The 26964-nt window shown below is 41.7% G+C and overlaps 1 protein-coding gene across 1 annotated transcript in view; it reads left to right on the top strand.

Moving 5' to 3' along the window:
• Positions 1-26964, top strand: part of Morc1 (MORC family CW-type zinc finger 1) — a 140100-nt gene that overhangs the window by 31211 nt on the left and 81925 nt on the right. Inside the window, exons 9-12 of the mRNA XM_059277734.1 lie at positions 11676-11801; positions 19429-19508; positions 20698-20768; positions 23220-23284. Of these exons, the coding sequence (XP_059133717.1) occupies positions 11676-11801; positions 19429-19508; positions 20698-20768; positions 23220-23284 (342 nt within the window). The remainder of the gene's footprint in view (positions 1-11675; positions 11802-19428; positions 19509-20697; positions 20769-23219; positions 23285-26964) is intronic.

Genomic DNA, 26964 nt, shown 5'->3' with positions numbered 1-26964 from the left:
GTGTGTTTGAAGAACATCGTTCCCCAATGGTAGTGGGCTGGAGCTGGGGGCAGTGAATCCCAGCTTCAGGCCTGAGGCCACTAGCCTTACCACAGTGACAATTCATTTTATGCCAAGTACAAACGAAAATTAGGCAAGACAGGTGGTCCCCCAACCATGTTTGAACCTTCCAATGACGTGGGCAGCTTTTCAAGTATATGACTTTAGGCCTCAACAAGACCTTCATATTCAGACTCTCTGGATAGCAAGCAGGAAAATAATACATTCCAGATGTTTCTCAGACAACATGGAATGCCAGAACATTTGGAGATCATAGGGTAATAAGACTTATGAAATTCCTTAATACTGCACCCCTGTTTCACACATATCAAAACAAATGTCAGAGTTCATTGCTGTCAAAAATCAACATGGATGGGTAGGTATTAGTGGGTCTGCCGAGAGAGTAGGGAGCAAGGAAGAATATAACCCCAAATGAAAGGAATATGAAGAGAAGGCAGTTAAGAGTTTGTCTGCCCAAGATGACCTTGTATGAACTTGCCTTTACATAAACAAATCAATTAGCATAATGATTCTTGTCCACTGAGAAATCAAGGTAAACAGAATGAGAAGGGACCGAGAGAAGGTATATGTGGAAAAGAAAAGTCTCGAAGAGAGCAAGGTTGCTCTAAAGTCACTAACCAAGGCTTGCTAACTGGGGGGTACAACTTTACAGTGTCAGACTTGGGTGGGACTAGACAGGATTTTGCAAGCCACTTAAGGGGCTAGGGAGTTGGCTCTGTGGTTAAGAGGGCTTGCTGCTCTTCCAGAGGACCTGAGTTTGGTTCCCTGCACCCTAGTGGGGCATCTCACAACTGTGGATAACTCTGGCTCCAGGGGATCCAATGCTTTCCTCTGACTTTCTCCAGGCACATGAGCATACACACACACATACACAGACTCAGATGCATAGCACATAAATGAAAATAAATCTTTTAAAAAAAGCAAAGTAGTTTACTACATTTCAATCCATGTATTATTGTTGCCTAATCTAAACTTAAATTTCCTACTAGCTGTGATAAGTCAAAAGAAATAACATAAAAACACATTTAGTAGTTCTATTTAATCCACTTTATCCCAAATAACGTAATTTTAGTGTTTTCTATGCTTTCTTTCCATACAAAGTCTTTGATTCCAGAGTGTGTTTTATAGATATAGCACACAGGAATTCAGAGTGCTGTCCAGTAGCAGGAGTAGCCAGTAGTGACCGTACTCAACAGAATGGCTTTTAGACCCAGGCCTTGTACCTCATGGAAACACATCAGCTTAGCAGAGAGCATCTTTTCCTTTACCTTTGAAGTGAAACTTAGAAAGTCTCTTTTGGCTTAATGTTTGATAATAGACGTTTGGATTGTCTTTTGTAATTTTTCCATTGTATGTTTTTTTTCCCCTCAGTTTCAAACATGTGGAATTCCAAATAAACACCAATAGGGAGGATTTTGTTCATTTAGGGAAAAGAATGCATCCGGCCTAATTGCTGTTGTGCTGGGAACCCCAGGGCCAGCATTTGTATGCTGCCATCAGGATGGAGGCCAGAGCTGTTACTGGCACCTCCATTACACTCTCCCTGCTTCCCGCTGCCCCTGCCCTTCTGTTGAACAGTTGGTTCCCAAACTGATATTTCATGCTATTTAGAAGCTTTGAATACAAATGTTCAAATAGTTATCTGTCAGAGTGCCTTGGCATTTCAACATTAATGTCAGAAAACAATACATTTTATTAGGGGAATAATTTATCAGCCTAAGTTTAGGGAGAAAGTTCTCGCCGTTTCCAGATTGTCTAACGATGCCTGAAGCTTCTCAAGGCATTTATGCGGTTAATTACAAAATAAAGAAAATGAATCAACTTAGGACACCATATGGTTTCATGTTGGGGAGTTGACAGAGTTATAAAATTTGTTTTTGAGGTTTATTTATTTATTTATTTATTTGATCAATGTTTTTCATAGTTCCATTACAAGAAGCCTTTCTAAGATAAGAATAGGATTTTAGGATGAAAGGCTATTGCAACATGTATGGCCAAGTCTAGGATTTATGCCTTCCGCAGATGTTTGCTATATCTGCCTTTGAGTAATAAGTAATATATGTTTCGGACTTACACAACTTAAGTGAACCTTTTATTAAATTTTAATATCACTGCTCGCCAGCAGGCACTTCCACTTGGTTTCAGTGTGTCGCACACCAGCCTTTCAATATCGGCTGTCTTCTAACTGCCCCTTCTTCCTTGCCTTGTACCACAGTCCTTTCCCATCAGGATTTTCGTTTGTTTGGCTTACCTCTTACAAACAGCGAGTTACTTGACTTTTTACTGTTTCAGTGTGGTGCCTGCATTCCATGTAATTCACATTTACTGTGCCAAGGCTGTGCTTATGGCTTCTTTTTCGCCTGTCCTGTGCCTCTTTTGTTATTTTTACTATCTTCATCTATTTTAATTGTTATTTTTGTTCTGCCTTACTTTCCTGTCTTCCCCCTTGTAAAAACATAGCTGTGTTTTTGTTTCTCCACGGGAGAATGCTCTCATCCTGTCCCAAAGGTTTGCAAACAAGCTGTTCTGTTGTATTATTTCAGTGGTTCGCTTTTGCATCTAGTAGACATGCCTAAGCTTGACTTTCTGTTATCTGACTATGGACTTCATTTTTTTACTGATGTCATTTCAGAGGTGTAGAATGCTCTTACGTCCCAGGCTTTTGGAATCGTCTAGGATTATAGTTGCCCATTTTTACAGTGTTTATCAAATTGTGCATAAATAATTATTTAGGCTTAATTACATGACTTATTACGTTTTTCTGCATTCCTCTATGTCTTCCATATCATTGTCTCCCTTTTTGGGTTTATTGTTAATTTGCTGAGCTAGGGCCTCAAATGATTGTTTCATAGTCTGTTAGAAGTAAACTTCTGAACATATATTTTTCCTAAGAATGTCCTTTTCTTCTCACTACAAAATTTATTTAAATGAAAATGTTGCCTCAAAAATAGTATACCCTAAAAGTTAGCTTTCTTTTAACTTGCTGGGACCAAGTTATCAAGGAATCTCTGGCAGATATGATTATTGAGATCTCTGTCTCTCTGTCAGTCTCTCTGTCTGTCTGTCTCTGTCTCTTTCTGTCTCTCTCTTTCTTTATTTTTCAGAGCTGAGGACCAAACCCAGGGCCTTGCACTTGCTAGGCAAGCGCTCTACCACTGAGATAAATCCCCAACCCCTCTCTTTCTTTTTTAAGGAAGGTCTTACTGTGTAGCCCTGGCTGGCCTGGATCCTGCTATATAGACCAGGCTGGCCTTCAACTCAGAGAACCACCTGCCTCTGCCTCGTGAGTGCTGGTATTAAAGAAATATACCACCATTGCCAGTGATTATTAAGCTTTTTATAATCACCATTTCCTCCTCTACCTTAGGTAGCTATAAGCCTTTTTTTTCTGGACCATTTATAATCCCCACTATATATAATCTATGTTTGATATCTGTGTCTTATTCTCAGTACTAAGTTAATTCATATTGACTCCACTCTCTAGAAAGATTCGCATGCACGCAGTTAATCATGTCCCGGTGCCCACCCCTCATCATGTCTAGCTTGTATTATTTCAGCACACCTCCCATTGTCACCTGGGTCTCTCAACATCTACCCTTGGCCCTTTAAACTGGTCCCATGATGCCTAAATAGCCATTAGACCAATCTTTTTAAACCTTCAAAACAAAACAGAACATCTTCTATGGCTTCCATCACACTCTGAGGGAAAGCTAGATTGTTCTGTAACTGGCAGCAAAATTTGGATGCGTGGATCTATCGCCAGGCAAGCCCCAACCCCTAGGCTCTCAAGCCTCATTAATAGTCTTCTGTGGGTTTCACCAGGAAACTAATATGTATGCTCACTCTGACAACCCGATTTTATGTCTTTCTTTTTCAAAAAAACTATTCCTCGACCTAATGGTCTGGCCTGCCAGAAGAGACATTAGGGTTAATTGGATGTCTAGGAACTGTTGGCTGCCTAATGTTGTATAATTTGTTCTATGTATAGTGATAGACAGGATCAGAAAATGGGGACACCAGATCGTTAAATCCAGGTCTGTATGCACAAGTTGAAGAGACTGGAGTTTCTGTGTCCATAGGTGGTTTGGGAGAGTTATTGATCTGGTCACAAGTTGCCTGTAGTTCTAACATCTGTGTTCTTATGTTGAAAACAAGGTTACACAGCATCTAGTTATATGAGTGTTTTGGAGATAAAATAGACACAGCACCTGCTGTATGGAGAGTCTCTGCCTTTTATTTCCATTCTTGCTTTGCACTTTCCCCCACAGCACTTCTTTCTGGCATTTGCTATAGCGCAGTTAGTTTCTACAATAGGAAATTAAGCCAGTGTCCGGTACACAGCAGACAACAAATGGATTAGATTTAAGTGACTAATGTGAATGCCATTGTCTGGGTAGTTCTCTAAGGACATGGTGGACACTGTGGTAGGAAGTCAGGAGCCTTCGTGGTAGCTGCTTCCCATCCCTGAAGATCACTGGGGATCTATATCAGAATGTGGGAGGGACTTTGTTACCATGGCAGTCTGCTGTGGGATGTTCTGTATGTCAAATGTGTTGCTGATTGGTCAATAAATAAAACACTGATTGGCCATTGGCTAGGCAGGAAGTATAGGCGGGACAAGGAGGAGAATAAAGCTGGGAAGTGGAAGGCTGAGTCAGAGAGACACTGCCAGCTGCCACCATGACAAACAGCATATGAAGATGCCGGTAAGTCACGAGCCACGTGGCAAGGTATAGATTAATAGAAATGGATTAATTTAACCTGTAAGAACAGTTAGCAAGAAGCCTGCCACGGCCATACAGTTTGTAACCAATATAAGTCTCTGTGTTTACTTGGTCGGGTCTGAGTGGCTGTGGGATTGGCAGGTGAGAGAGATTTGTCCTGACTGTGGGCCAGGCAGGAAAACTCTAGCTACAGCAGTCTCTTCCATTTCAAACTCAGAAGGTCTGATCACCTCTAAGGCATCTTTTCCTGATGCTTGTTTTGATCACATGATTCATGGCAGCTGTTCTGTTTCACATGTAGATTTCTTGTGCAGATATTACCTTCAGTGACTTAGTATCTTGTAGACATGTTAAATATTCCCTGATAGGTAGGACATTGGGTGAAAGAACTGACCCTAAGAGAAGAAAAAAAGGCTTGTGGAATTGACTGTCCTTGATAAAGGCCTGCCTCATCCTTAGAACCCACCACGCCTGAGGGACTCAGATAACTGAAGAACTCCAAACACAGCTTCCAGACTGATGACATAATGCAGAGAAACAGAGTGGTAACTTTGTTGTGTTTTGAAATTAGGTGGCACAAAATTGCCAGCATTCCATAACGACTCTAGTTTACTTTTTTTTTTTTTTTTGGTTTTTTGAGACAGGGTTTCTCTGTATAGCTTTGTGCCTTTCCTGGATCTTGCTCTGTAGACCAGGCTGGCCTCGAACTCACAAAGATCCGCCTGCCTCTGCCTCCCAAGTGCTGGGATTAAAGGCGTGTACCACCACCGCCCGGCTCTCTAGTTTACATCTTAACCAGGCTGGCTGGAACAGATCTCAGCTCCAGCTCCAGACTGCTCTAATGTGCTGCCTGCCACCCTGTGGCGATCTCAAGAGAAGCGCTTTCACACCCCATGGAGCTTAGGACTTTTCTTTGAAACTACCTCTTACCGTTGACATTTCTCTTAGGTATAATCTGCCCTAACATTACATTCGGTAAGTCTGTTCAAAGTTCAGAATTTGCACTAGTTAAAAATATTCATGGAGCCTTTTGTGTTCCTGATAATATACACTTTGTTAATGTCAAGTATAACAACTTGTCTGAGACTTATGGGAACACAGTTTTGGTTGTGATATATAACTATTTTATACATAACAGATGGCAGCTCTGAGGTACTATAAAAAGGACTTAGCTTAGTGTTGTTCCTGGAATTTAGAGTCCATGTCCCAGCCAGGGACTGTATAAGGTATCTTAGTCTATTTTCTGTTGCCATGACAGAATACATATTGCTGTGTTATTTATTTGGAATAGGTTTACTGAATTTATGGTTCTGGAAGCTGGGAGATCTAAGATCGTGAACCCATATCTGGTAAAGGCCTTCTTTCTGTTGGGATCTTTCTACTGTGTCCTAAAACATCAGATGATACCACACAGTGAGAGAGACAGGGCCAAAAGTGTTTTTATAACAGGCCCACTCTACAGATAACCATTAGCCTATTAAGCCATTCATATATGAACATATGAATGGATTTATGATGACCCAGTCATCTCTTATAGATCTCATGGTGTCACACTTCTTAATGCCACTCAATGAACTTTAAATTTTAATGTGAATTTTTATAGGACCATTCATACTGTAGCACAGGGGTAGCTTAGCTGATGGTTGATGGCTTGGATGGGAGTCTGTTGTCTGGTTTCCTTTGTGGCTATATGTAGGGACTAGCTTTCTCAGCTAATGTTCTATTCCTAAACACCTCTGAGTCCGTTCTCCTCTCTCATGTTCCTCTGCTTTACATATCACCTGCCAGCCAGATCTACTAGGTAGTGACTTCCAAACTTCATAGAGGGAAGGAATCTGGGGGCAGCCTTAAAGCGCTCACGTTCTCCAACTCCAGTCCCAGGGGATCTGAATCAGTAGGTAAAGGTGGGACCTGGCTAACCCCTCACTCTCCTATCCATGCCCTTCTTCTGTTCTTATTACTGTTGGGCAACTCTACTGTGCCAGCAGACAGAGCAGACCCTAGAAGCCAAATGGCAGACAGACTCGAGTCTAAGCAGGGAAAAGAACATCGATTCTAATCTGCCCCTCCCCCACTCTATTCCCCTGACTCTGCAGCCTTAAAATGGCTTTCTCTTTACTCCTGTTTGTCACATGACTCTGTGTGGGGAGGGCGGGAGATGGGGAGAGTGGCTGTCTTGCGTTTCTTATCAGAGACAATTACATAGAAAATGAAAAAGGAAAGCACGCAGCGATATAGATACGGAGTCCCTTGGCAAAGCATGAGGAGACAGAAAGGAAGGGCATCTGTGTAGAGGTGAGACAAGAAAAGCCCCTGAAGACAGATGCAAAGTGGGTCCTTACAAATGGAGAGCAACAGAGCAATCCTTTGTCTTCTGAAGATACCCTGACGACTGGGCATTTGTAGGTCAGCCCCTCAAGTGCATGGCCTTATTTATAATCTGATAGCATCAACACTGACGATGCTCTTCCAAGAAAAGACCTCGTCACATAGGGAATGCTCCGCGGCTCATTCTGAATTAGGGAAGAGAAGCCATGAGTGGTCATTCATTCATACAACCAACATTTATTTAAAGGATGAGGTCATTAGCCTCGAGGAATTTACAGCCTGGTGGAGAGACGTATACACAGGTGGAGACAGTTCTAAGTGTCAGCTGCCATGAGAGGAGGTACAGAAAGAGGGGAGCACAGAGGAGAGGGCCTTACCACTCTGGAGGTGAGCAAGGACTTCAGAGGAAGTGAGATTTCCAGGATGCATCTGGAGAGGTCTAAAGGAGCTAGCCGAGAGTGAACAGGACCAGCACGTGCCACGGGCTGGAGATGAGATGGGGTGAGCCGTGTTTGAGAACTGAGAGCAGTTCGAAAGGACCATCCAAGCTGGGAAGAGGCGAGGCTCCAGGGTTAGCTGGCCCAGAACATGAAAATCTTGGCGTCCTGTAGTTAGCCCTGTTTTCTCTATACTGCAGACTTCAAAAATGAGAAGTGTTGCCATTCTGCTCGTCACAAGCAGGAGCTGAAGAAAACACAAGAGTAGAAAAGAGATAAGGCTGCATTGAGCCTCAGAAGAGCTGGCTAATAAGGATGGCCTATGGCTGGCTTCTGGTAACTTGGGTTTCCAACACTGATAGAAACCTTTCATTTAATTGATCACGTTGCCTTGCTGCAGCTAGACTGTGCAAATGATTGGACTTTGCCAGTTAGTTTTAACTGCCAATTTGTCACAAACTAGGATCACCCGGAAAGAGCATCTTAATTCCCAATTATCTATGTCTGGTTGGCCTTTGTACATGTCTGGGGAGGACTGTCTTGACTGATAGTTGATGTAGGAAGACCCCGCTCATTGTGGGCAGCACCATTCCCTAGGCACAGAGTCTTGAAGTATATGAGAGAGGAAAGAGCTAGCATGGAGGAAGCAGGCAAGCAAAGATCCGTGCATTATATTCTCACTCTGATCTTGACAGTGGACGCGAAGCTTGAAGCCCCTACCATGACCTCCCTGACATAATAAACTAATCTGGAATTATTAGCTGAAAAACGATCTTCCCTAAGTTGCCTTTTGCCAGGATCTTTCTCACAACAACAGAAATGGAGCTGAGATAATGACTTATTCCAAAACCCACTTTCCTTCTGGCTCTCTGGAACTTGGACATGCCTTAGGTAGCAGGTGCTTATGCTACCGGATCCCTACAAACCCAGACCTTGTGTGCTGAGTCTTTCAGGAATTTCACTCAGATGGAACACAGTGCGTATGTGCTGCATTTTCATAGCAGGGGATGATGGTGCTATGTGGACCTTCGTGAAAAGGAAATGTTATGCTTCGATACTGTGTTTCCAAAAGGCTCATGTATGGAATCATTGGTTTCCAGCATGAATCAGTATTTTGGGAGGTTGTGGAAGCTTTATGAAATGAAGCCTTGCTGGTAGAAGTAGGTCATTATGAAGGGGTTCTTGGAGGCGTGTTATCTAGGCCTTGTCCCATTGAGCTCTCTGCTACCTGATCAGCCATGAAGTGAAAAGTTGCACACTCTCCTGCCTCCATGATGCTCCTCCTAAGTGTTTGGGGCCAAGTGATCAGGGAGTGACATCACCGGAATCAGGAGCCCAAATAAATCCTTCCTCTTTTAAGTTATTTTTGTAAGATGTTTGATCATAGCAATAAAGAACTGATGATGTAAATGAAGAAAAATATTAAGGAAGCTGTCAAATGGCTTGCTCCAGACTCCTCTCTTTCCTCTCAGCACCTGTGTGTGTTCTCCTTACAGATCTGTGATACATCTTAATCATGAGTCCTCCCAGTGGGTTGTCTCACAGAGGGAGGTCTTGATGACCCCTGACAGGCATGGTATGGATATTTAGCTATATGTATTGAATTAATAAATGCAGCATCAACAGATAGAAGTGTTAGCTAGGCATAGTGATACATCTGTAATCCCAGTCCTAAGGAGGCTGAGGCAAGAAGATTACAGGACAAAAGTCATCCTAAGGACTGGAATGGTGATGTATATGTTTAATCCTAGCACCTGGAAAGGCTGGCAGGAGGATCTCTGTGGGATTGAGGACAGCCTGGTCTACAGAGCAAGCACCAGGACTACACAGAGATTTTTGTCTAAAAAACAAAGTCATTTTGGGCCTCAAAACAAACAGAAGTATTACTGTGTATTACTGTTCCTATTGTTCATACATTGTGTGTGTGTGTGTGTGTGTGTGTGTGTGTGTGTGTGTGTGTGTGTAGAAAGTGAGCGGTATCTGTGTATACCAGAACTTGTTTAATCACTTTGAATTCTCACCATACTTCTCCAATTCATAAACTCTGTTCTAAATAGTGGTGTTTTTGCTATAGTGGGGATTGAATCAAGGACTTTGTGCTCACTTGGCAAGCACACTCTACCACTGATTAGAATCTGCAGTCTCTCTGAATTACTCTTGATTTTAACCTTCAGATGACAATGGTGTGTCCATTTTGATTTTTTTTTTTTTTTTTTTTCGAGACAGGGTTTCCTCTGTGTAGCTTTGCGCCTTTCCTGGGACTCACTTGGTAGTCCAGGCTGGCCTCGAACTCACAGAGATCCGCCTGGCTCTGCCTCCCGAGTGCTGGGATTAAAGGCATGCGCCACCACCGCCTGGCAGGTGTGTCCATTTTGAGACGTCTACAAATAAGGAGTTCCCAGCTTCTGGGCAATTGCAAATCACAATTCAGAAAAGATTTCAGCAATGGCAGGATACCTTGGAATGTTTATAGCATTAGAAGAACTACTGTTTTTTTTTTCTTGACTAAGGGAAGAGATACTTAATTGTCTAACCCCTGGGTTACTAAATAAAACTGCACAATCATAGTGCAATACTGTAATGCATATAGCTTCTCTTGTTACATTAAAAGTGCATTAGTGATGACATACATGCATGATAATGCTGTAATAAAGAAACTCATTACTTAGTATGCTAACTTAGAAGTAAATTAAAAAGTTCATTGATATTTATGACATAGCTGCCACATACTAGGTACTTTGACATAATTTATGTCAGAAAATTTGAACAATTGAAAGAAACTTCCTATCTTTTACTGAGCTTCAGATGGTGTCCAAAGGAAATTGTATCTTCCCAGAAAAGCCTTGGATTATTTAGGGCTTCACCTCAGTTTCCAGAGTCCCTTGAAGCTCTGCCCTTGGACTGAGAACCTGCTGAGCTGATCCTTCAGATAGACTCATAGCTCCATCTCATCATCTCCATCTGGACCAGGGAGAACGGCTCCCTCCTCTCTCTTTAACCTTGGAGCCTTTTCTGTGGTTTAGAAACACAGCACGGCACCTCTTAAGCCGGGCTCAGTTTGCTTTTGTCCTGTGTTTCTTGTCTAATTGGAGAATATTTACAGCTCACAAGTAGACTTTAATATTTAAGGTCTGCTAACAAGCTCAGTGTCCCAGAAGCTTCCCAGCAGCATGCAGTTTACCACAGGAGTTTTCCTCAGGCTGCTGACATGGTTTTTACTCCTGATTTGTTATCTTGCTATCCTTCATTCTTCTGTTTCTTTCTTTCACCCATCATGTTAGAGTCTCCTCTCAGCTGACCGGAAGTAGTTACTTTAATACTTGTTGTACATGGGGAATTCAGTCGTATACATCCCTTTCATAATTCGGAAAGCCAATAAGACTTTTTTTCATTGTATTTCTCTGTTCACAACTGCTTAGCAGAAATTCCTTTTGTTCGTGTGAGCCTACAATCACTTATGTTTGAGCAGGAAGATTACATTGTTTATTCGCTTGATTTTGTTCTTCTAGGTCACTTGCTGGGTCAGTTAATGTAAAGTATATTTTCTGTGATGGATATGTCTTCTTAGAATTGGTTAGTTGCCAACAAATTTGAAAAATTTGTTATCTATGTTTGCCTTCTGTTGAGAGACTTAATGCAGTAAGTGTTGTAAGATCTGCTGGTATGGGCAGCATCCTTAGTTCTAGAAAGAAGTTTCTGGGAGCATCCAGATTATATGACTAAGAATGAACCCCATAGGCTCACATGTTTGAACATGCCCAGTTGGTAGAGCTGTTTGGGAAGGAGGGGGTGTGGCCTTGTTGGAGGCGCTGTGTCACTGGGGCTGTGGACTTTGAGGCTTCAAAAGCCCAGGCCATCCCCTGCTTTTTGTTTGTGGTTTGAGATATAAGCTTTTAGCTGCTACTCCTGCCAACATGCCTGCTGCTTGGTGCCCTGCTGCCCTGCTGTGATAGACCCTTATCCCTCTGTAACCTCTTCCTTATATCAGGTACCTTGGTCATAGTGTTTTATCACAACAACAGAGAAATAACTAAGACAGCGCTTAGTAGTAGAACATTTGATTATTTTTTCTTCTCAGAGAGAAGTGTCCTCTCTACTCTGTGACCTTTGGCATTCTCTATTTCAGACTTCCAGAGAGACGGTCTTTCAGAGCCTACACAGCTATTCTGTATTTTGATCCTCGGATGAGAATATTTATTCAAGCCAAAAGAGTTCAGACAAAGCACCTATATTATTCCCTTTACAAACCCAGGTAACATGTTTCCATTTGATTATTTTCCCGGGGTTTTTACATATACAATTGATATAACTCCTTAAATTCTCAAGATGAAGGCATCGGCTGGTGGTAAGCATTTCACATTGCTCTCAGGAAAGACTGAACTGTGTAGGGAATATGCTAAGTGTGATAAGGACCCTTAATAGGAATTGCTTATTCACTTTAGTGCATTAGTTGTCATTGTTTCCATGCAGAGAACACAATTGGATGTGTTTTCTGTTTTTGTAGTACATTTGAACTATTAAGCTTCATACGGTATTGTTACATATAATGGTGTTCTTCAGGATGAGTTTATATGATAGTGATACCATAGGATTTTTACCACTTAATGGTGACACTAGTGTCTTAGTGTTGTAAGGACACTCTATGGCTGATGACACAGTTCTCAGACTATAATACAGTATCCTTATCATGAAGCAGTGCATGACTTACATTTGTATATGGTATACATCTAGAATGAGCGGACATAAAATACCTGACTCATTTATAATATGTATGTATGAATTAAATGTTTTCTTCTTTTTAGTTATTTTTATTTTATCATTTTATGTGTATGGGTATTTTGCCTGCATGTGTGTCTATGTACCACTTGACCACAGGACTCATTGGGGTCAGAAGAGGGCATTGGATCCCTGGAACTAGAATTAAAGACAGTTGTGAGCTGCCATGTGGGTGCTGGGAATTGAACCAGAGACCTCTGGAAGAGCAGTCAGTGCTCTTAACCACTTAGCCATTTCTCCAGCCTCTTATTTTTATATATTTTAATGTAAAAATTAAGCTTGAATTTTCATGATATGGAATCGGTCTTGCCCACTCATTCATGCAGTTACAATGGTCTTTTCTTACTTCTGCTGTGTTTTCTGGGTGGTCATTAATTTGTACAAGAGATTAGCCTAATCTGTGAGTCAGAGTGCAGTGTACACAGGAGAGTGATTCTCACTTAAGAAGCTTACCATCCACTGGGAGAAACAATGCTTGCATGCTGGTTAAATATGTACTCTTTACCTATATTATTTTCTGAAGTGATTCTTTGGGGTTTTGTTTTGTTTTAAATCATCATTATGTTAGAGATGTACACAAAAACGCAAATCTTCTGGCTCTGAGCTTTTTTTTAAACCAATCCAAATTTGGTGCTCTTTCCTCTTATATCACATTAACTTTTGATAAAAGACCTTCACCATCTATTATGTTGTCATGGTGTCATGAAAAATCAGCTTCTAGCCTGGGGCTTTAAAATTCCTCACAGAGATGTAATATTAAAAATACAGATCGTTTTGATTCTGTGCCCTCCCTAAACACCAGTGGATTTCTCATGAGATTTAATTTTGGTTTCTGTTTATACTGAAGCTCATCTTTTGAAAGTAAAGTGTGCACAGGCTGAGACCATGTCAGGCTGTTCATTGCCTAGTAAATATCAGACATGTTTCCTCTCCATCAGTCTCCTTCTTGTGGGAGGTACCAAGGAGCTCCCGGATGAATCAGCCCATCTTTTCAAATGATTCCTCTTAGTGAGTTTGGTTAACAAAAATGTTCAAACCATTAGAAGATGGATTTGTTTCCATTTCCTGAGGAAATTTCAGTAGGCTAAGTTTTAAACCTGAATCACTTTTGTGGAACAATTGATGTTCCTTCCCATTCTGGTATGTTTGCATCCACCTTCCGAAGTGACATTCTTGGCTCCATTCTGCCAGGAAGCAGCTGTTATACAGATGTGTGTCCCTCGGTGCCACCAGCTTCTTCTCCTTCATCATACTCTCTTCAGTATTTTCATTAGGAATTTGACTAAAAAAGCCAAGCGTGAATGCTTCTTAATTCATAGCTGACCCTGGCCTAGTGGAGATAGATCGTATAAGCAGTACCAGAAACGGTGTGAAGGGTTGGAGTTCAGTAAGCAAATATGAGGTGAATAATCGACAGATCAGCCTCTAGACTTTTAACACTGTACTATGTAAACACAGACCTGATAGGGATTTACATGAAAGAGTGCATCGGTGCTGTAATTGACCCAGAAGGCTGGTTTTATTTCGTAGTGTGTCATGGTTGCTAAATGTGGTTATGGAACTTAGCTGTAGAACAAAATAGTCACAGTACTTAATCAACTGTGTCTAGAGGGAGAAGTCCAGAATCAGATCTGTTGGGAGGGATACATGCTGCTGAAATATATCTCTTTCCTGGGGACTAGCTACCTGCCACAGACCATTGAGAGACCTGAGGATTTTCCCATGGAGGGGAGAGGACTCTGCAGAATGCAGACATGAAAGGCTGCCATGTGATTGGTAAAGTTCTGGGAGGCAGACCTGGGATGGCTGGACAGAAGACAGAGCTAGTCCGGCATGATGCTGTCAGGCTGTTTTTACAGTGAAGGGTTGGATGCATACCCGACCTTTCCCCAATCACGGCTTTGTACTTGGGTATGCAGAGAGTCAAGTCGAAGGAGCCCTTCCAGCTGCCTTGACTTCACCTTGCCCTTGAGGTGTGGGCAGAAGTGGGTAGATGTGAGAAAAACCCTAGCCACTGAGATAAGAGGCCTGAGCCAGGGCTTCCACACATCCTGTGGCCTCAGGTGAGGGACTAAGAAACTAAGAGCTACGGGGAGTCCTTTCCCTCTGCTCCAGTGGATGGATGGGTTACTCCAGCTCTTTTCCTCTGAGATATCGTTAGCAGGGAGTCCAGGGATACACAAAGAAGCACCAGCGCGGCGGTGGAAGAGGAGCCTTTCATTTCGGGAGTGGAGATTCGAACAACTGTTCTTTCGTTTGTGGGCATGGACAGATTTACCACCTTAAAATTTTAGAAATGTACGCACAGAGTTTGCTTAAATTGTCACAAACAATTCCAGAGTTGAAGTTATAGACCACTCTGCAGATCGTCTGAGATCAGGTTGTTTTTCACTCAGTTTTCAGCCAATTATTTTAAATTAAGCACCAATGCAGAGTGGGCACCTCTAGTGCCACCTTCACTTTGTACAAAAAAAAAAAAAATGCTTGAATCGTTTAATTCACATTCTTGGAAAAATTGCTTCATTGTTTAAACAATATCCCCTTAATTTCATTTTGATTGTAAAATATAATTTGACCTAAAATGAATGATTCAAACCAGATAAAGTCTATGATTAGAACATGATTTTTAAAAGCAAATCATAATTTCAGGATATGGTCACCAATAATTGTATGCCTTCAAACTTAGATTTGCTGTTCTCTGAGTATAGTAGAGACTAATTTGGACTACACCAAGGTTATGATTTGAATGAGCAATATTCAGTGTAAAAGAAAAATCAAGGGAACAGACTGATTATAACGTCACCTTAGATTTTAGAGGTATTTCTTCTCAGTGGTCAATCTTAGCCTCACTCAAAATGGACATGGAAGTTAATAATGAGAGCTACAAAGTTAGATCTTAGAATAAATGCCAGTTGAACCTGCAGTGCAAGAATACAGGATGCCATTTGGTTTTCCTGTTGCTGTGTGTTTTGTTTTTATTGTGCTAGAGCTAGATCCCAGGTCCTTGGGTATTCTAAGTAAGCATTCTCCCACTGGGCCACACAGCCAGTCTGTCTTAGTTAGGGTTTCTGTTGCTATGAAAAACACCATGACCAAAAGCAAATTGGGGAGGAAAGGGATTGTTTCATTTATAAATCCAGGTAACCATCCATCACTGGGGGAAGTCAGGACAGGAACTCAAACAGGGCAGGAACCTGGAGGCAGGAACTGATGCGGAAGCCATGGAAGGGTGCTGTTACTGGCTAGCTCTTCATGGCTTGCTCAGCCTGCTTTCTTGTAGCACCCAGGATTACCAACCCTAGGGTGGCACTACCCACCATGGGCTGGGCCCTCTCATATCAATCACTAATTAAGCAAATGCCTATAGGCCAGCTTGCCCAATCTTTAGGAGGCGTTTTCTCACTGAAGTTTCCCTCTCTCAGATGACTACCTTGTGACAAGGTGACAAAAAAAAGGGCAAGCATACAGTCCAAATATTTAGTTACTTTTAAAATATTTTCATTTTCATGTTAGTTACTCATCAAATTTTACAAGTTTTTCACGTTATGAGAAGAAAAGCAATTCATTTTCAGTCCCCAATGTATTTCTTCTCTAAAGCACAAACTAGAGGGATTAGATATTAACAACCTATACCGTGAACCAATATTGCTTTAAGTTCTTTAACGTGTTAAAATTTTACTTCCTATAACAACCCTGTGAGATTGGTACCATTCAGCAACAGATGAAACGGAATTGCTGCAAACGTAATTGGTTCAACTTTATGCTCCTAGAAAGACTCTGGGAAGTCCAGTTGATCATGAAGCTGTTGTGTCTTGTGTACGTCTGTACTGCATCTGTTTAGATAGTGGAAGAGAATCATCAATACACTGTTAACAGACTCTAGCTACCAACCATTTAATTGATGCATGACCTGTTTGTATCAGCAATCAATGAAGAATTTGCATTTTATTGCTTACATTGTTTGAAGTTAGTGTATGGGGCTGGGGGGACGGCTCAGTGGGTCTTGCTGCTTTTCCAGATGACCTGAGTTCAGCTCCTACCACCCATTAACAGTCTGCTAACTAACTTCAGGAAATCTGGTATCCTCTATGGGCCTCTGCAGGCACCCACACACATGTGACAAATACATAGGCACATACCAGTAAATAAAAATAAAAACAAAAACAAATCTTAATAAAAACACTTTTAAAAACTCAGAACATATAAAAGCATTTCTAGATGAGGCCATGATTTAAAGGCTTTTGCCAATGGGTTGCTAGGCTGTTTCTGTAGGAAGCATGTTAGTAAGTACATAGACACATTTGCATATTTTTTCCCCTTTTTTTTAAAAACCCTCAAAAAGGTGTATTAGACGTGAGGCTGTCTTGGAAGAAGCCAGTGGCTCTCAGTCTGGCCCAGGGGCTATAGTTTGACCACCCTGGGGCACACTTAGTGCAATGCACACTTAGTGTAAAGCACACTCAGTGTAAAGACAAACAATGATTCTCCTTGCTGGCTTACCCTTTCAAATGATCCACTCCTCCAGGAACATGTTCGCAGATACACTCACAAGAAACATTTTACCAGCTCTCTGGGCAGCTTGTAGCCCAGTCATGTTGACACTTAAAACTGGCTGTCCCGTGCTTTTGAAAATGAGACGTTGAGTGACTGATGAGCTCCTGAGTCAATAGGAGTATGAGGCAAAAAAAGCACAGAGTGAGAGTTGTAAGCCTGACATTTTAGAATGTTTCTTTCTATGATGATTTAAGAGCCAGGTTCCAAGGATCCTCTCTAAGTGCCTGTAGCTTTAACCACATCAGAGTGCCCTAGTTCACAAAGAAGCTTTTCTTCTTTGAGTTTTCTTTATTAACATATATTATTTGTAATGACAATGGATTTCATTATGACACCTTCACACATGAACATGATATATTTCAACTTTTATTACTTTCTCGTGTCTCTGTTAATCTCCTTTCTCTTCCCAAGCAACCCCTCCTACCTTTGTGTGTGTGTGTGTGCATGTGCATGCATACATGCCTCTCTCTCTCTCTCTCTCTCTCTGTGTGTGTGTGTGTGTGTGTGTGTGTGTGTGTGTGTGTTTGTGTGTGTGAATGAATTTCATTAGGCTTGTCTACAGGACCATGAGTGAGAACTTATTATACCACTGATGAAAATGTATTTCCAGTCCTAGTTTTCTCAGCTATTGCTGTGATAAACATCATGACCATGGGGAAGAAAGGGTTTATTCCATTTTTATACTTCTAGTGCACCATAAAGGGAAATCAGTGCAGGAACTGAAGGCAGGAACCTGGAGGCAGGAACTGAAGCAGGGGCCAGGAAGGAAAGCTGCTTACTGTCTTGCTCACCCTGCTTTTTTATACTAACCAGGACCACTGCCCAGGGGTGGCACCACCCAGAGTGTGCTGGGCCCTCCCACATCAATCACTTATCTGGAATTTATACCACAGACATGATCATGGGCCATTCTGAAGGAGGCATTTTCTCAGTTGAAGTTCCCTCCTTCCAGATGACCACGGCTTGTGTCAAGTTGACAAAACAACTATCCAGCTCATGCCTCCAGCAGGTGTTATCTGTGCATAAATCCTCAAAGAGTGGTGCATTCCCATGAGCCCCTCCCACTTCCACGGCAGGATGCCGATGGGTCTGATCTTAGCATTAACCTGTAGCCGCTGGGCCTTCAAGACTACAGCCGCCATGTCATGCTCAGAAGTTAGCCATGCATACTTTCCATTCACTCAATTTCTTTGATGCTTATACTTTTTCTGATTCTTCTGCACTGCTCCCTGAGTCTTGGAGATAGTGTTATAGATGGGCTGTTTATGTCTTGTCATTCCAAGTTATTTATTCTCTGTGCTTTGACAAGAGAGGAGTTTCTGTGGTCTCTGCTGACCACCGCAGAAAAGCTTCTCCGGCCAAAGCAGACAGTAGCACTATTCTGTGAGCATAAACATAGCTATTTAGGAGACAGTTTGACAGGCGCTTTGTGTTCATTTAGCAAAATAACAACACCAGCTTCCCCATTAGGGCCCATGACTGCCCCAAGCTGTAGGCTGTTGGCCAGGTTTTTGTGCTACTGGATGTGAATTCTCTCCCATGGAGCAGTCATCAAGTCCAGCACGAAGGCAGTCAGCGACTCCCATAACAGACTGCCACTGTGGCACAAGTGGGCTCATTGTGCCTGGCTGGAGTCCACAGCTGTGTGACACTATTGATGATAATTCTTCCCAGAAGCCTCCTTAGAACCTTCCAGCACAGTGAAAGCTAGCCAGCAGGGAGGAAGCTTCCAGACCAGTTCCAGCTTGCTTTTTTCAATGTCCTGTGACTAAAGCATGTGTCACCTTTAGCAGTAGGGTCTTAGCAGCTTGTTCTTGTGGGCGACCAACAGCAGGAGCAATGGCCTGTATTCTTTTGAGGGCCTCTGGAACCTCCTTGGTCAACAGCTCTTGGGAAGGTGCCCCCCACTCCGATCTTCCTCCTGTTTTGTTTTCCTTGAGTTCACAGATACATAGGTGTATGTACATACATTTCTTTTTCCTTGATTAATCTAGAACCTTCTTGCTATTCTGAAACAATTGACCTTAAAAATGGATTCTTCATCAATGCAGCAGAAAGTGGGGCTTTTAGTAGGTCAAATGAATTTTTACGTGTTTTTCTGAGCCTGCCAGGTAGAGATAATTGCTTGGGGACTGGGAGAAGTCATTTATCCAGTGTCAATGATGATCTGAGTGAGAGGACTATGTATACTAAAGAGAAACTTTGACAATGGAGCAGTTGGGTGATCTCGTCTTCCCTTTTTGAGAGTTTTCCTGTTTTACATGTAAGCGAACACATGTGTGGGAAGAGATTTTTATCTCACTCTTGACTTGTAGTTTCCTGACTATGAATTTTCCTGAAGTAAAATTATCATGCATTAAAAGAGAAGTGATGTTTTTTCATAGGTATAAAGTCTGCTAATGCACCAGCTGGATGGGACTTACTCAATGAATATTTCTTTCTTAACAATTGCCTATCTCTGGAGTATATAGTCTTATTGAAGAATATTCTCTTATTAATGTACTTTAAAATGATAATCTGACTTGATTATATTCTTTTCTTCTTTCCAGAAAGTACCAGTATGCTCCATCTTCTTTCAAAGGGAAGTTTAAAACTGAAGTTAAGGAGGCAGAAGCAGCAATAAAAATGGGTATATGGGTTTCTCCATCCAAATCATTATGGTCATCCACTTAGCAAATGTGAATGAGCACTTATTCTCAGGAAAACACTGCTCTAGGCATTGTGGGTACTGTTACTGTCAGTCAATGTAGCTCCCTTACCACTGTGTGTGTGTGTGTGTGTGTGTGTGTGTGTGTGTGTGTGTGTGTGTGTAGATCAGGAGTAATTTCTTTCCTTCTATGATGCAGGTTCGGGAGATCCAACTCAGATTGTCTAGTTTGCTGGCAGGCACCTTTACCGCCTAGCCATCTCACTGAACTATAATTTGTATCTTAAGTATGACCCTGTACTAGATAGGGTTACTGTTGCTATGATGAAACACCAAAAGCAACTTTGGAAAGAAAGGGTTTATTTCATCCACTTTTCCATATAACACTTCATCATTACAAGCAGTGAGGGCAGGAACTCAAACAGGAAAGAAACCTGGAGGCAGGAGCTGACGCAGAGGCCATGGAGGGGAGCTGCTTATTGCCTTGCTCCCATGGCTTGCTCAGCCTCCTTTCTTATAGAACTCAGGACCACCAGGGCGGTCCTGCTTACAATGGACTGGGTCCTCCCACATCAACCACTAATTTAGAAAATGCCCTATAGGCTTTCCTGAAGCCAGATCTTCTGGAGGCATTTTCTCAGTTGAGCATCCCTTGTCTCAGATAACTATAGCTTGTGCCTTATTGACATAAAGCTAGCCAGAACAGTCCCCAACGTATTATGAATTAATTGAGATGGTAGAAACTCTGGATGTCAGGATGCTGTGTTAGCTCATGTTAAAGGTGAAAATTGCCTCTTATTTGGGATATGCATTCACCCTTCCATTTGAACTTGGCTGGCTGGTCAGTGAGCTTTCTGGATCTGCTTGTCTCTACCCCACAGTGTTGGAGTTGTATAAACAGGCAGTCTTTCCTTGCTTCTTAGGTTGGTGGTTGGGATTCAAACTCAGCTCCTGATGCTTGCCGAGCAGGCACTGTTACCCACAACAGCATCTTCCATCTGCCTCAGATAGCAGAGTTAAAATGAGTAAGATCTCTGAGAGGAACAGGTGGTTTCAGATTGTGGTCTCTGTGCCATCCGCGGGGGTCACGGCTACAAGTATAGAAAAGACGTGCTTAGAAATGGCTTGGAAGAATCTCTCTGTGTTGTGACTGTGATGCCTCTGTTTCCAGCTGAACTCAGGTTTAAAGAACTGCAAGTCAAAGGAAACGAGCCCAACAGAATGTCTTTGTCTTCCGCCAAGGTACGACCTGCAAAAAGTCATCCTCAGTGGCAAGGAATGACTCTTGCCTTTCTCCTTTGCCCCATTGTCCCTGATCACGTACTTTCTAAACTCAAATACAGACAAGCTGAAAAGATGAAGGCAGTTTCAGCACAGGGAAACAGATGAGGTGAGTGTAGAGAGAGGAAACCCAGAGAGAAGGGAGAAGGGTGAGGTGAGCAAAGATGATCAGAATCTGGGGTGAAATTGGAGCAGGGAGAAAGGGCTTTATTGCCGGTTTGTTGAAAATGAAAATGAAAGCAGTACAAGAAAAAGAAAATAATGAAAAGATAGCAGAAAAATATCTAGCCTATGAAGCGTCCTCAGAAATATCTATTCAAATTGTAGCTCTCCATGGACCCAGATAAATGGGGAATGCAAGAAGAGGGCTAATAAGCAATCCTTCTTCCCAGTGCTAGGAATCATAGACCATAATTATGAATATTAATCACAATGCTTCCAGCTTACAAAGCTCCTTTCTTGTGAGTCAGTTTGCAGAGTTCATAAACAATCTCTGTAATCCATGTAATATGCCCACGAGTAAGGCACATTATAAAGAACTATAATTATTAATTATAGCATACCGCAGCTAACTGAAAAAAAAAAAAAGAATATCGCTGCAAGATATGCACTGCAAGTCGGCTTTTACCAAAGCCACGGCATAGTGCTTCCACTGTGGTGATGCACGAGGCACTGCAGCTGCTTGCATTCGTGCAGAGAGATGAGCAGGAATGTGGAGAGCAGTCACTGCCGTCCGCTTTCCCTGTCGCCTCTTCTACAGATTGAATCAATCAATCTGTGCAATGATTTGGCCTTAGCTCCATGAGTCAGGGCTCTGTCTAATAAAGTCTCCAGCCGATCTGTCACGCAGAAGGGATGAAGACAGAGACTGGTGTGTGTTGGTGTCCCAAACAAAGCAAAATCAGGGCGTTCTCAAGGTTCTTACGTTCTTGCTTTCATTTTTAAGGAAAAAGTAGACCTATATTGTTTGTTTATTCATTTATTTATAATGTGAGCTTATTTATTTATTTATCTATCTATCTATCTATCTATTTATTTATTTATTTATTTGTAATTTAACCCCCCCCCCCCCCCAAGAGCATCAGTGCCTTTGCCTTCTGTATATGAGAACTGAGAGAAAGACTCTCGTGGGCCAGGGTCTTTTTTCTGTCTGTCCCTGTGCGGAGTGCTCTGCCTGGAAGAGTGGGCTGTCTTTGACCAGAGCTCTGTAGCCCTGAAGTGTCCTGGTCACTTTAGTGCAGAGAAGACAGCAAAGCAGAATGACCCGAACTCTTGACCTCTTCTTCCATGCTTCCAAGCAGCTTTATTTGAAGTTCTTTGCACTCTATCCCCACCCCACCCCCATTTTTAACTTGAAAGATAGTGGAAGTGGTGTTCTATCAGTGATGCAGCCACCCAAAGAGTGCCACCACCAAGAGATACCATTGGTCATCTGTGGCGAGTGAAGCTCTTTATATGTCTTTTTGTTTGTTTGTTTGTTTTTTGAGATAGGGTTTCTTGGTGCAGCCCTGGCTGTCCTGAAATTAGCTCTGTAGACCAGGCTGCCTTCAAACTCACGGAGATCTGCCTGCCTCTGCCTTCCAAGTACAGGAATTAAAGGTGGCAATGTCTATACTTTTTCAAAAAAAAAAAAAGGTTTAATTAGCATATGTTACACACGATAATGAGTCTCATTATAACATTTGCATACATGCATATAATGCCTTTTGATCACATTCACCTCCATTATCCTCTTTTGTCCCCCTTTGTCTCCTACTGATCTCTTTTTCTTCCTGACTAGTCTCCAGAAAAGCCTGCTCTTGTCTATGAGAACAGTAATAATGAACTCTTCCTTTGCAGCCTAAAGTAGAGGGAATGGAAACATACTAGAGATAAGGATCGGGGAGTACGCCAGTGTATATCAGATTAAAAGAGAGACAGCTGTCGGCTGGCTTTAGTGTGCTCTAAAAGAAAAAAGCCTGAGGAACCTATAAAGGGAACATTTGGGAAGTGTTAGTCCAGAATTTGATAAGGAGGAGACATGCCAGGAGGGATACTAACAAAAGTTATTACTACTTTTTCTCTCTGAAATATGCCTAAGTGATCGCAAAATCTAGGATTCCTGTTCCCTCAGACAAAAGTCAGAGCCTATATGCACTGAATACCTTACTCAGGTTTTCATGTAGTTTGTGTCAAAATCCATCGACCACCATATAGGGAGTGAAATGAAGGCAGGGAGGGCCCAGTGTGCATTCTGGAAACACTGGATTATAACCTATTAACTGTGCGTCTGTGGAGTTCCTATCATGTGAACTGCATTAGACAACTGAGCAGTCACTGCTGCCCCGGAACCTTCAGATGACAGGGTATCAGCTCAGTTTGCATCAATTCCATATCCTTTTATTTCTACTCAACTAAATTCTCCTTCTCCAGGATGGATTGCAGAGAGCTCGGGAAGATGTGGAAGCAAAGCATAAGAATCTTCGAGAGAAACAGAGGTAAGGCTTCAGGCTTTCTGTATGTGAGGACCTTCTCCAATGCTGTGCCAAGTTCTTTTTTCTAAGTGGGCAGATCTGGAGCTATTATGACAATTTCTCTCTATTAGCATGGGATTATTATGATAGTAAATCTTAGTGGGATGAAGCTTCCCCAACCAAGACATGTTGTAAAACACAGATGAAGTTATTATTGACGGATACATTAGTGTCTATGTAGTGTTGAAGACAAGCCAGAAACCCTCAAGAATTTGGCAGTTTAGACTTGATGAGGATGTCTGTTTGAAGACACCCAAGCAGGCAATCACATGACCGCTTCGCTGTTCCTGTCATCTTCCTTTACTCTAGAGCAGTGGTTCTCAGCCTTCCTCATGCTGTGACCCTTTAACACCGTTCCCTCTTGTTTTGATCCCCAACCATGAAATTATTGCCGTCGCTACTTCATAACTCTAATTTTGCTACTGCTAGGAATCATAATGTAAATATCTTGAGTTTTCCTACTATCTTAGGCAACCCCTGTGAAAGGGTCATTCGATGCCCCAAGTGGGTCGTGACCTGCAGGTTGAGAACCACTGTTTTAGAGAGCTTCATATTCAAGAAACAACACTTGAAGGAATGTATCACGTATGTGTATTTAAAATAAAAATGGCAAGGCTATAAAAAAAACAACTATTGATGTTTGTAAGTTGGACTTGAAGCAAGTTAAACAAATAGTTACTGCTACACAAACCAAGTCAGACTTTGAAAACTGAGAGCTTTGGGAAACTTCCTTATAGGTAACAGTGATTAGTTTCGGTCATATATTTATAACTTTAAATATAAGCTTAAAATGTTAATCATGCAGATGTCAAAAGTAAATTTAAGATGTTATGGATTTACCAAAATTATCTAAATTAAATTTCCTTGGAATTTCTATTGAAAACTAAGATTTCTAGTCTTCAGAAACAAAAACTTTGTGGATAACTTGTTTCTAGCCATAGTGAAATATATTAAAATTATTAACCTGTACTGGCAATAATGGCTGTTGCCTTGAATGGTTTTATTGGAGAGTGCTAATTTTTAAACTAATTTTTAAATTTAGCATATAGAGTAATGGCATTATGTCATGAAAATACTGTGTTTTCTCATTTTGTTTTGGAGAGGGTCTCACTATGTAGCCTAGAACTCACAATATGGACTAGGCTGGCCACAGACTCACAGGGATCCACTAGCCTCTGCTTCTCGAATGCTAGGATTAACGATGTGTACTACCACACCTGTGCTTTTTAACTCTAGACAATCAGCATGCCCCTTACCATGGGACGATGATGTCATATGTCTTAATGCTCTGTCTTGGGACCCTTGCACTGTCAATATCTTAGTTTGTTTCAGAATTGGGATCTCGTTGTTAAGATTTTTGAGAACAGCTTTGATCTGTATATTACCTTAGGTATAAATGCATTTAGCATTAGGTAATAATACACTAACTCATGTCAGCAGGTCAACCTGTGAGAGCAGAGGAAAGATCCTATTTGTTGCCAGTTGGGGCTGAGAAGGGAAGATTTGTTATACCTCTAATCATTCCAAATTTATTTCTAAAATCCTGTCTTAGTCTTCACCATATCCGGTGGCTAGGCAGACATTTTTCCATGTTGCTGGTGTGACACAGTATTCAAGTAGCTCTTGGTTGCCTGTGAATGTGAGCCAAGTCAGCTTCTTACATCCAGGTGTGTTCCACAGTTCCAGCAGCCTCCTTGTACCATGGCAGTCTATATCACATTCTGTTATTTCTCATTTTTTGTTTTAACACTTAATTTGTAGAGGGATAATGTTTTTTAAAAAAATCAAACAAACGAACAAAAACTAGTAGTCCTAGCCTATCTGTTGCCATGTAAATTCACTTTATTAGCCTTTACTTACCTTTTGAGTTTTGGCAAGTGTTAGAGAGAAAGCCAGAGAATATATTTTTGGCACAGTGCAGTCTCCATAGATTATTTGGGAATTTGAGAACACACCGCAAGTGCGAAACACATACAGTGTCAGGAACTTTTTTTTTTTTGTTTTTTTTTTTTTTGTTTTTCGAGACAGGGTTTCTCTGTGTAGCTTTGCGCCTTTCCTGGGACTCACTTGGTAGCCCAGGCTGGCCTCGAACTCACAGAGATCCGCCTGGCTCTGACTCCCGAGTGCTGGGATTAAAGGCGTGCGCCACCACCAACTTTTTTTTAAAGAACCAAGTTATCATTTTTCAGTAATACTGTTGTGATGGCTGTTCTATGTTGTCAACTAGGCTACATCTGGAATTAACTAAAACGTAATTGGCTGGGTACACCTGTAAGGGAATTTTTCTTAATTAAATTACTTGAAGTGGGAAGATCTACTTTTAATCCAGCTCTTTTGAGGTGGAAAGATCCACCTTTAGTCTGGGCCACACATTCTACTGTCAGCCTATAGAAAGGACATGGGAGAAGGAAGCTTCCTCTCTTTGCTTACCTTCCTCGATCTCACTGGCAAGACCAGCTGAGACATTCAGTCTTATGGACTGAACAACTACTGGACTCTTACCAGAAGTGTTCTAGAGCCACAGAAGTATAAGGATGGACTTTTAAAAAGTATCTGGAACAGGTTTTCTTATTTGCTAACATCTATAGTTACTAAAGCCCCTCCCAGGAACTCAGGGAGTAGTGACAGCCCATGGGGGTGAACTATTTTACAAAGTTAAGGAATCAAATGCATTTGATTGTCCTGACTCACTAACTGTGACAGGCAATGGAGTTGGTGACTCTGTATATAACACTTTTGACAATTTGTGAAAAAATAAGGAAAATAATGATGCCGGTTGGTTGTTCCTAGCATCTCTGGGTAAACTGACAAAGGAAAAGAATGAGTTACGTGCTAAAATCAAGCAACGTCTCCCATCTCAGAATATGGTGAAGGCCAACAGTGAACTCAGTGTCAACATTGACCAGCTCAGATGCACAGAAACAGTCTAAAGGTTTCTAAATGTGTCCTGGAAGAAAATCTTCTCTCCAGCAGCCTCAGAGCTCAAGTTGTGGAAAATCAACAAGAAGCCTTCATTATAAGAGTGGCTGAATTAGGGTCTGGAGAGATGACTCAGCAGTTAAGAACACTGGCTGCTCTTCCAGAGGACCCGGATTCAGTTCCTAGCACCCACATGGCAGCACACAACTCTCTGTAACTACAAGATCTAACACCTTCACACAGACATACATGCAGGCAAAACAGTAGTACAAATAAAATAAAAGTAAATAAATTACTAAAAAAAAGAAAAAAAAAAAGGTTGGCTGAGTTACAGTAAAAATTCAAGTCCCAGCCTCAGAGGGTATCTGTGGTTAAAGTAAGGACATTAATTGGCAAAGAATGGGATCCTGTAACTTGGATCCCATTGTTACAGGGTGTGGGAGGACCTACTGAGGCTGAGAACTTTGAATCCTCAGATTTTCAAGGGTTTATTTCACCCAAGAAAATAGTCTCTTTACCCTCAGCAGAACATGCATTCCCTTCACCCCTAAAACATTGCCTTTTCTCCCTTTGACAAAGGAAATTAATCCTGTAAATTAGCAATGACTTTCTCCAAAGGAGATGTCAGGGAAGACAATACTGATGTCCCTCAGGCCCTGCCAATAGTTGCCTCTAGACCTATAACCAGACTTAAGGCTAAGCAGGCTCCCCGAGGGGAGGGAGAA

This window comes from Peromyscus eremicus, chromosome 12, assembly GCF_949786415.1.
Source record: "Peromyscus eremicus chromosome 12, PerEre_H2_v1, whole genome shotgun sequence".
Taxonomy (NCBI): domain Eukaryota; kingdom Metazoa; phylum Chordata; class Mammalia; order Rodentia; family Cricetidae; genus Peromyscus; species Peromyscus eremicus.
The sequence above is the reverse complement of the archived record's forward strand: the minus strand, read 5'-3'. Positions and strand labels throughout refer to the sequence as shown.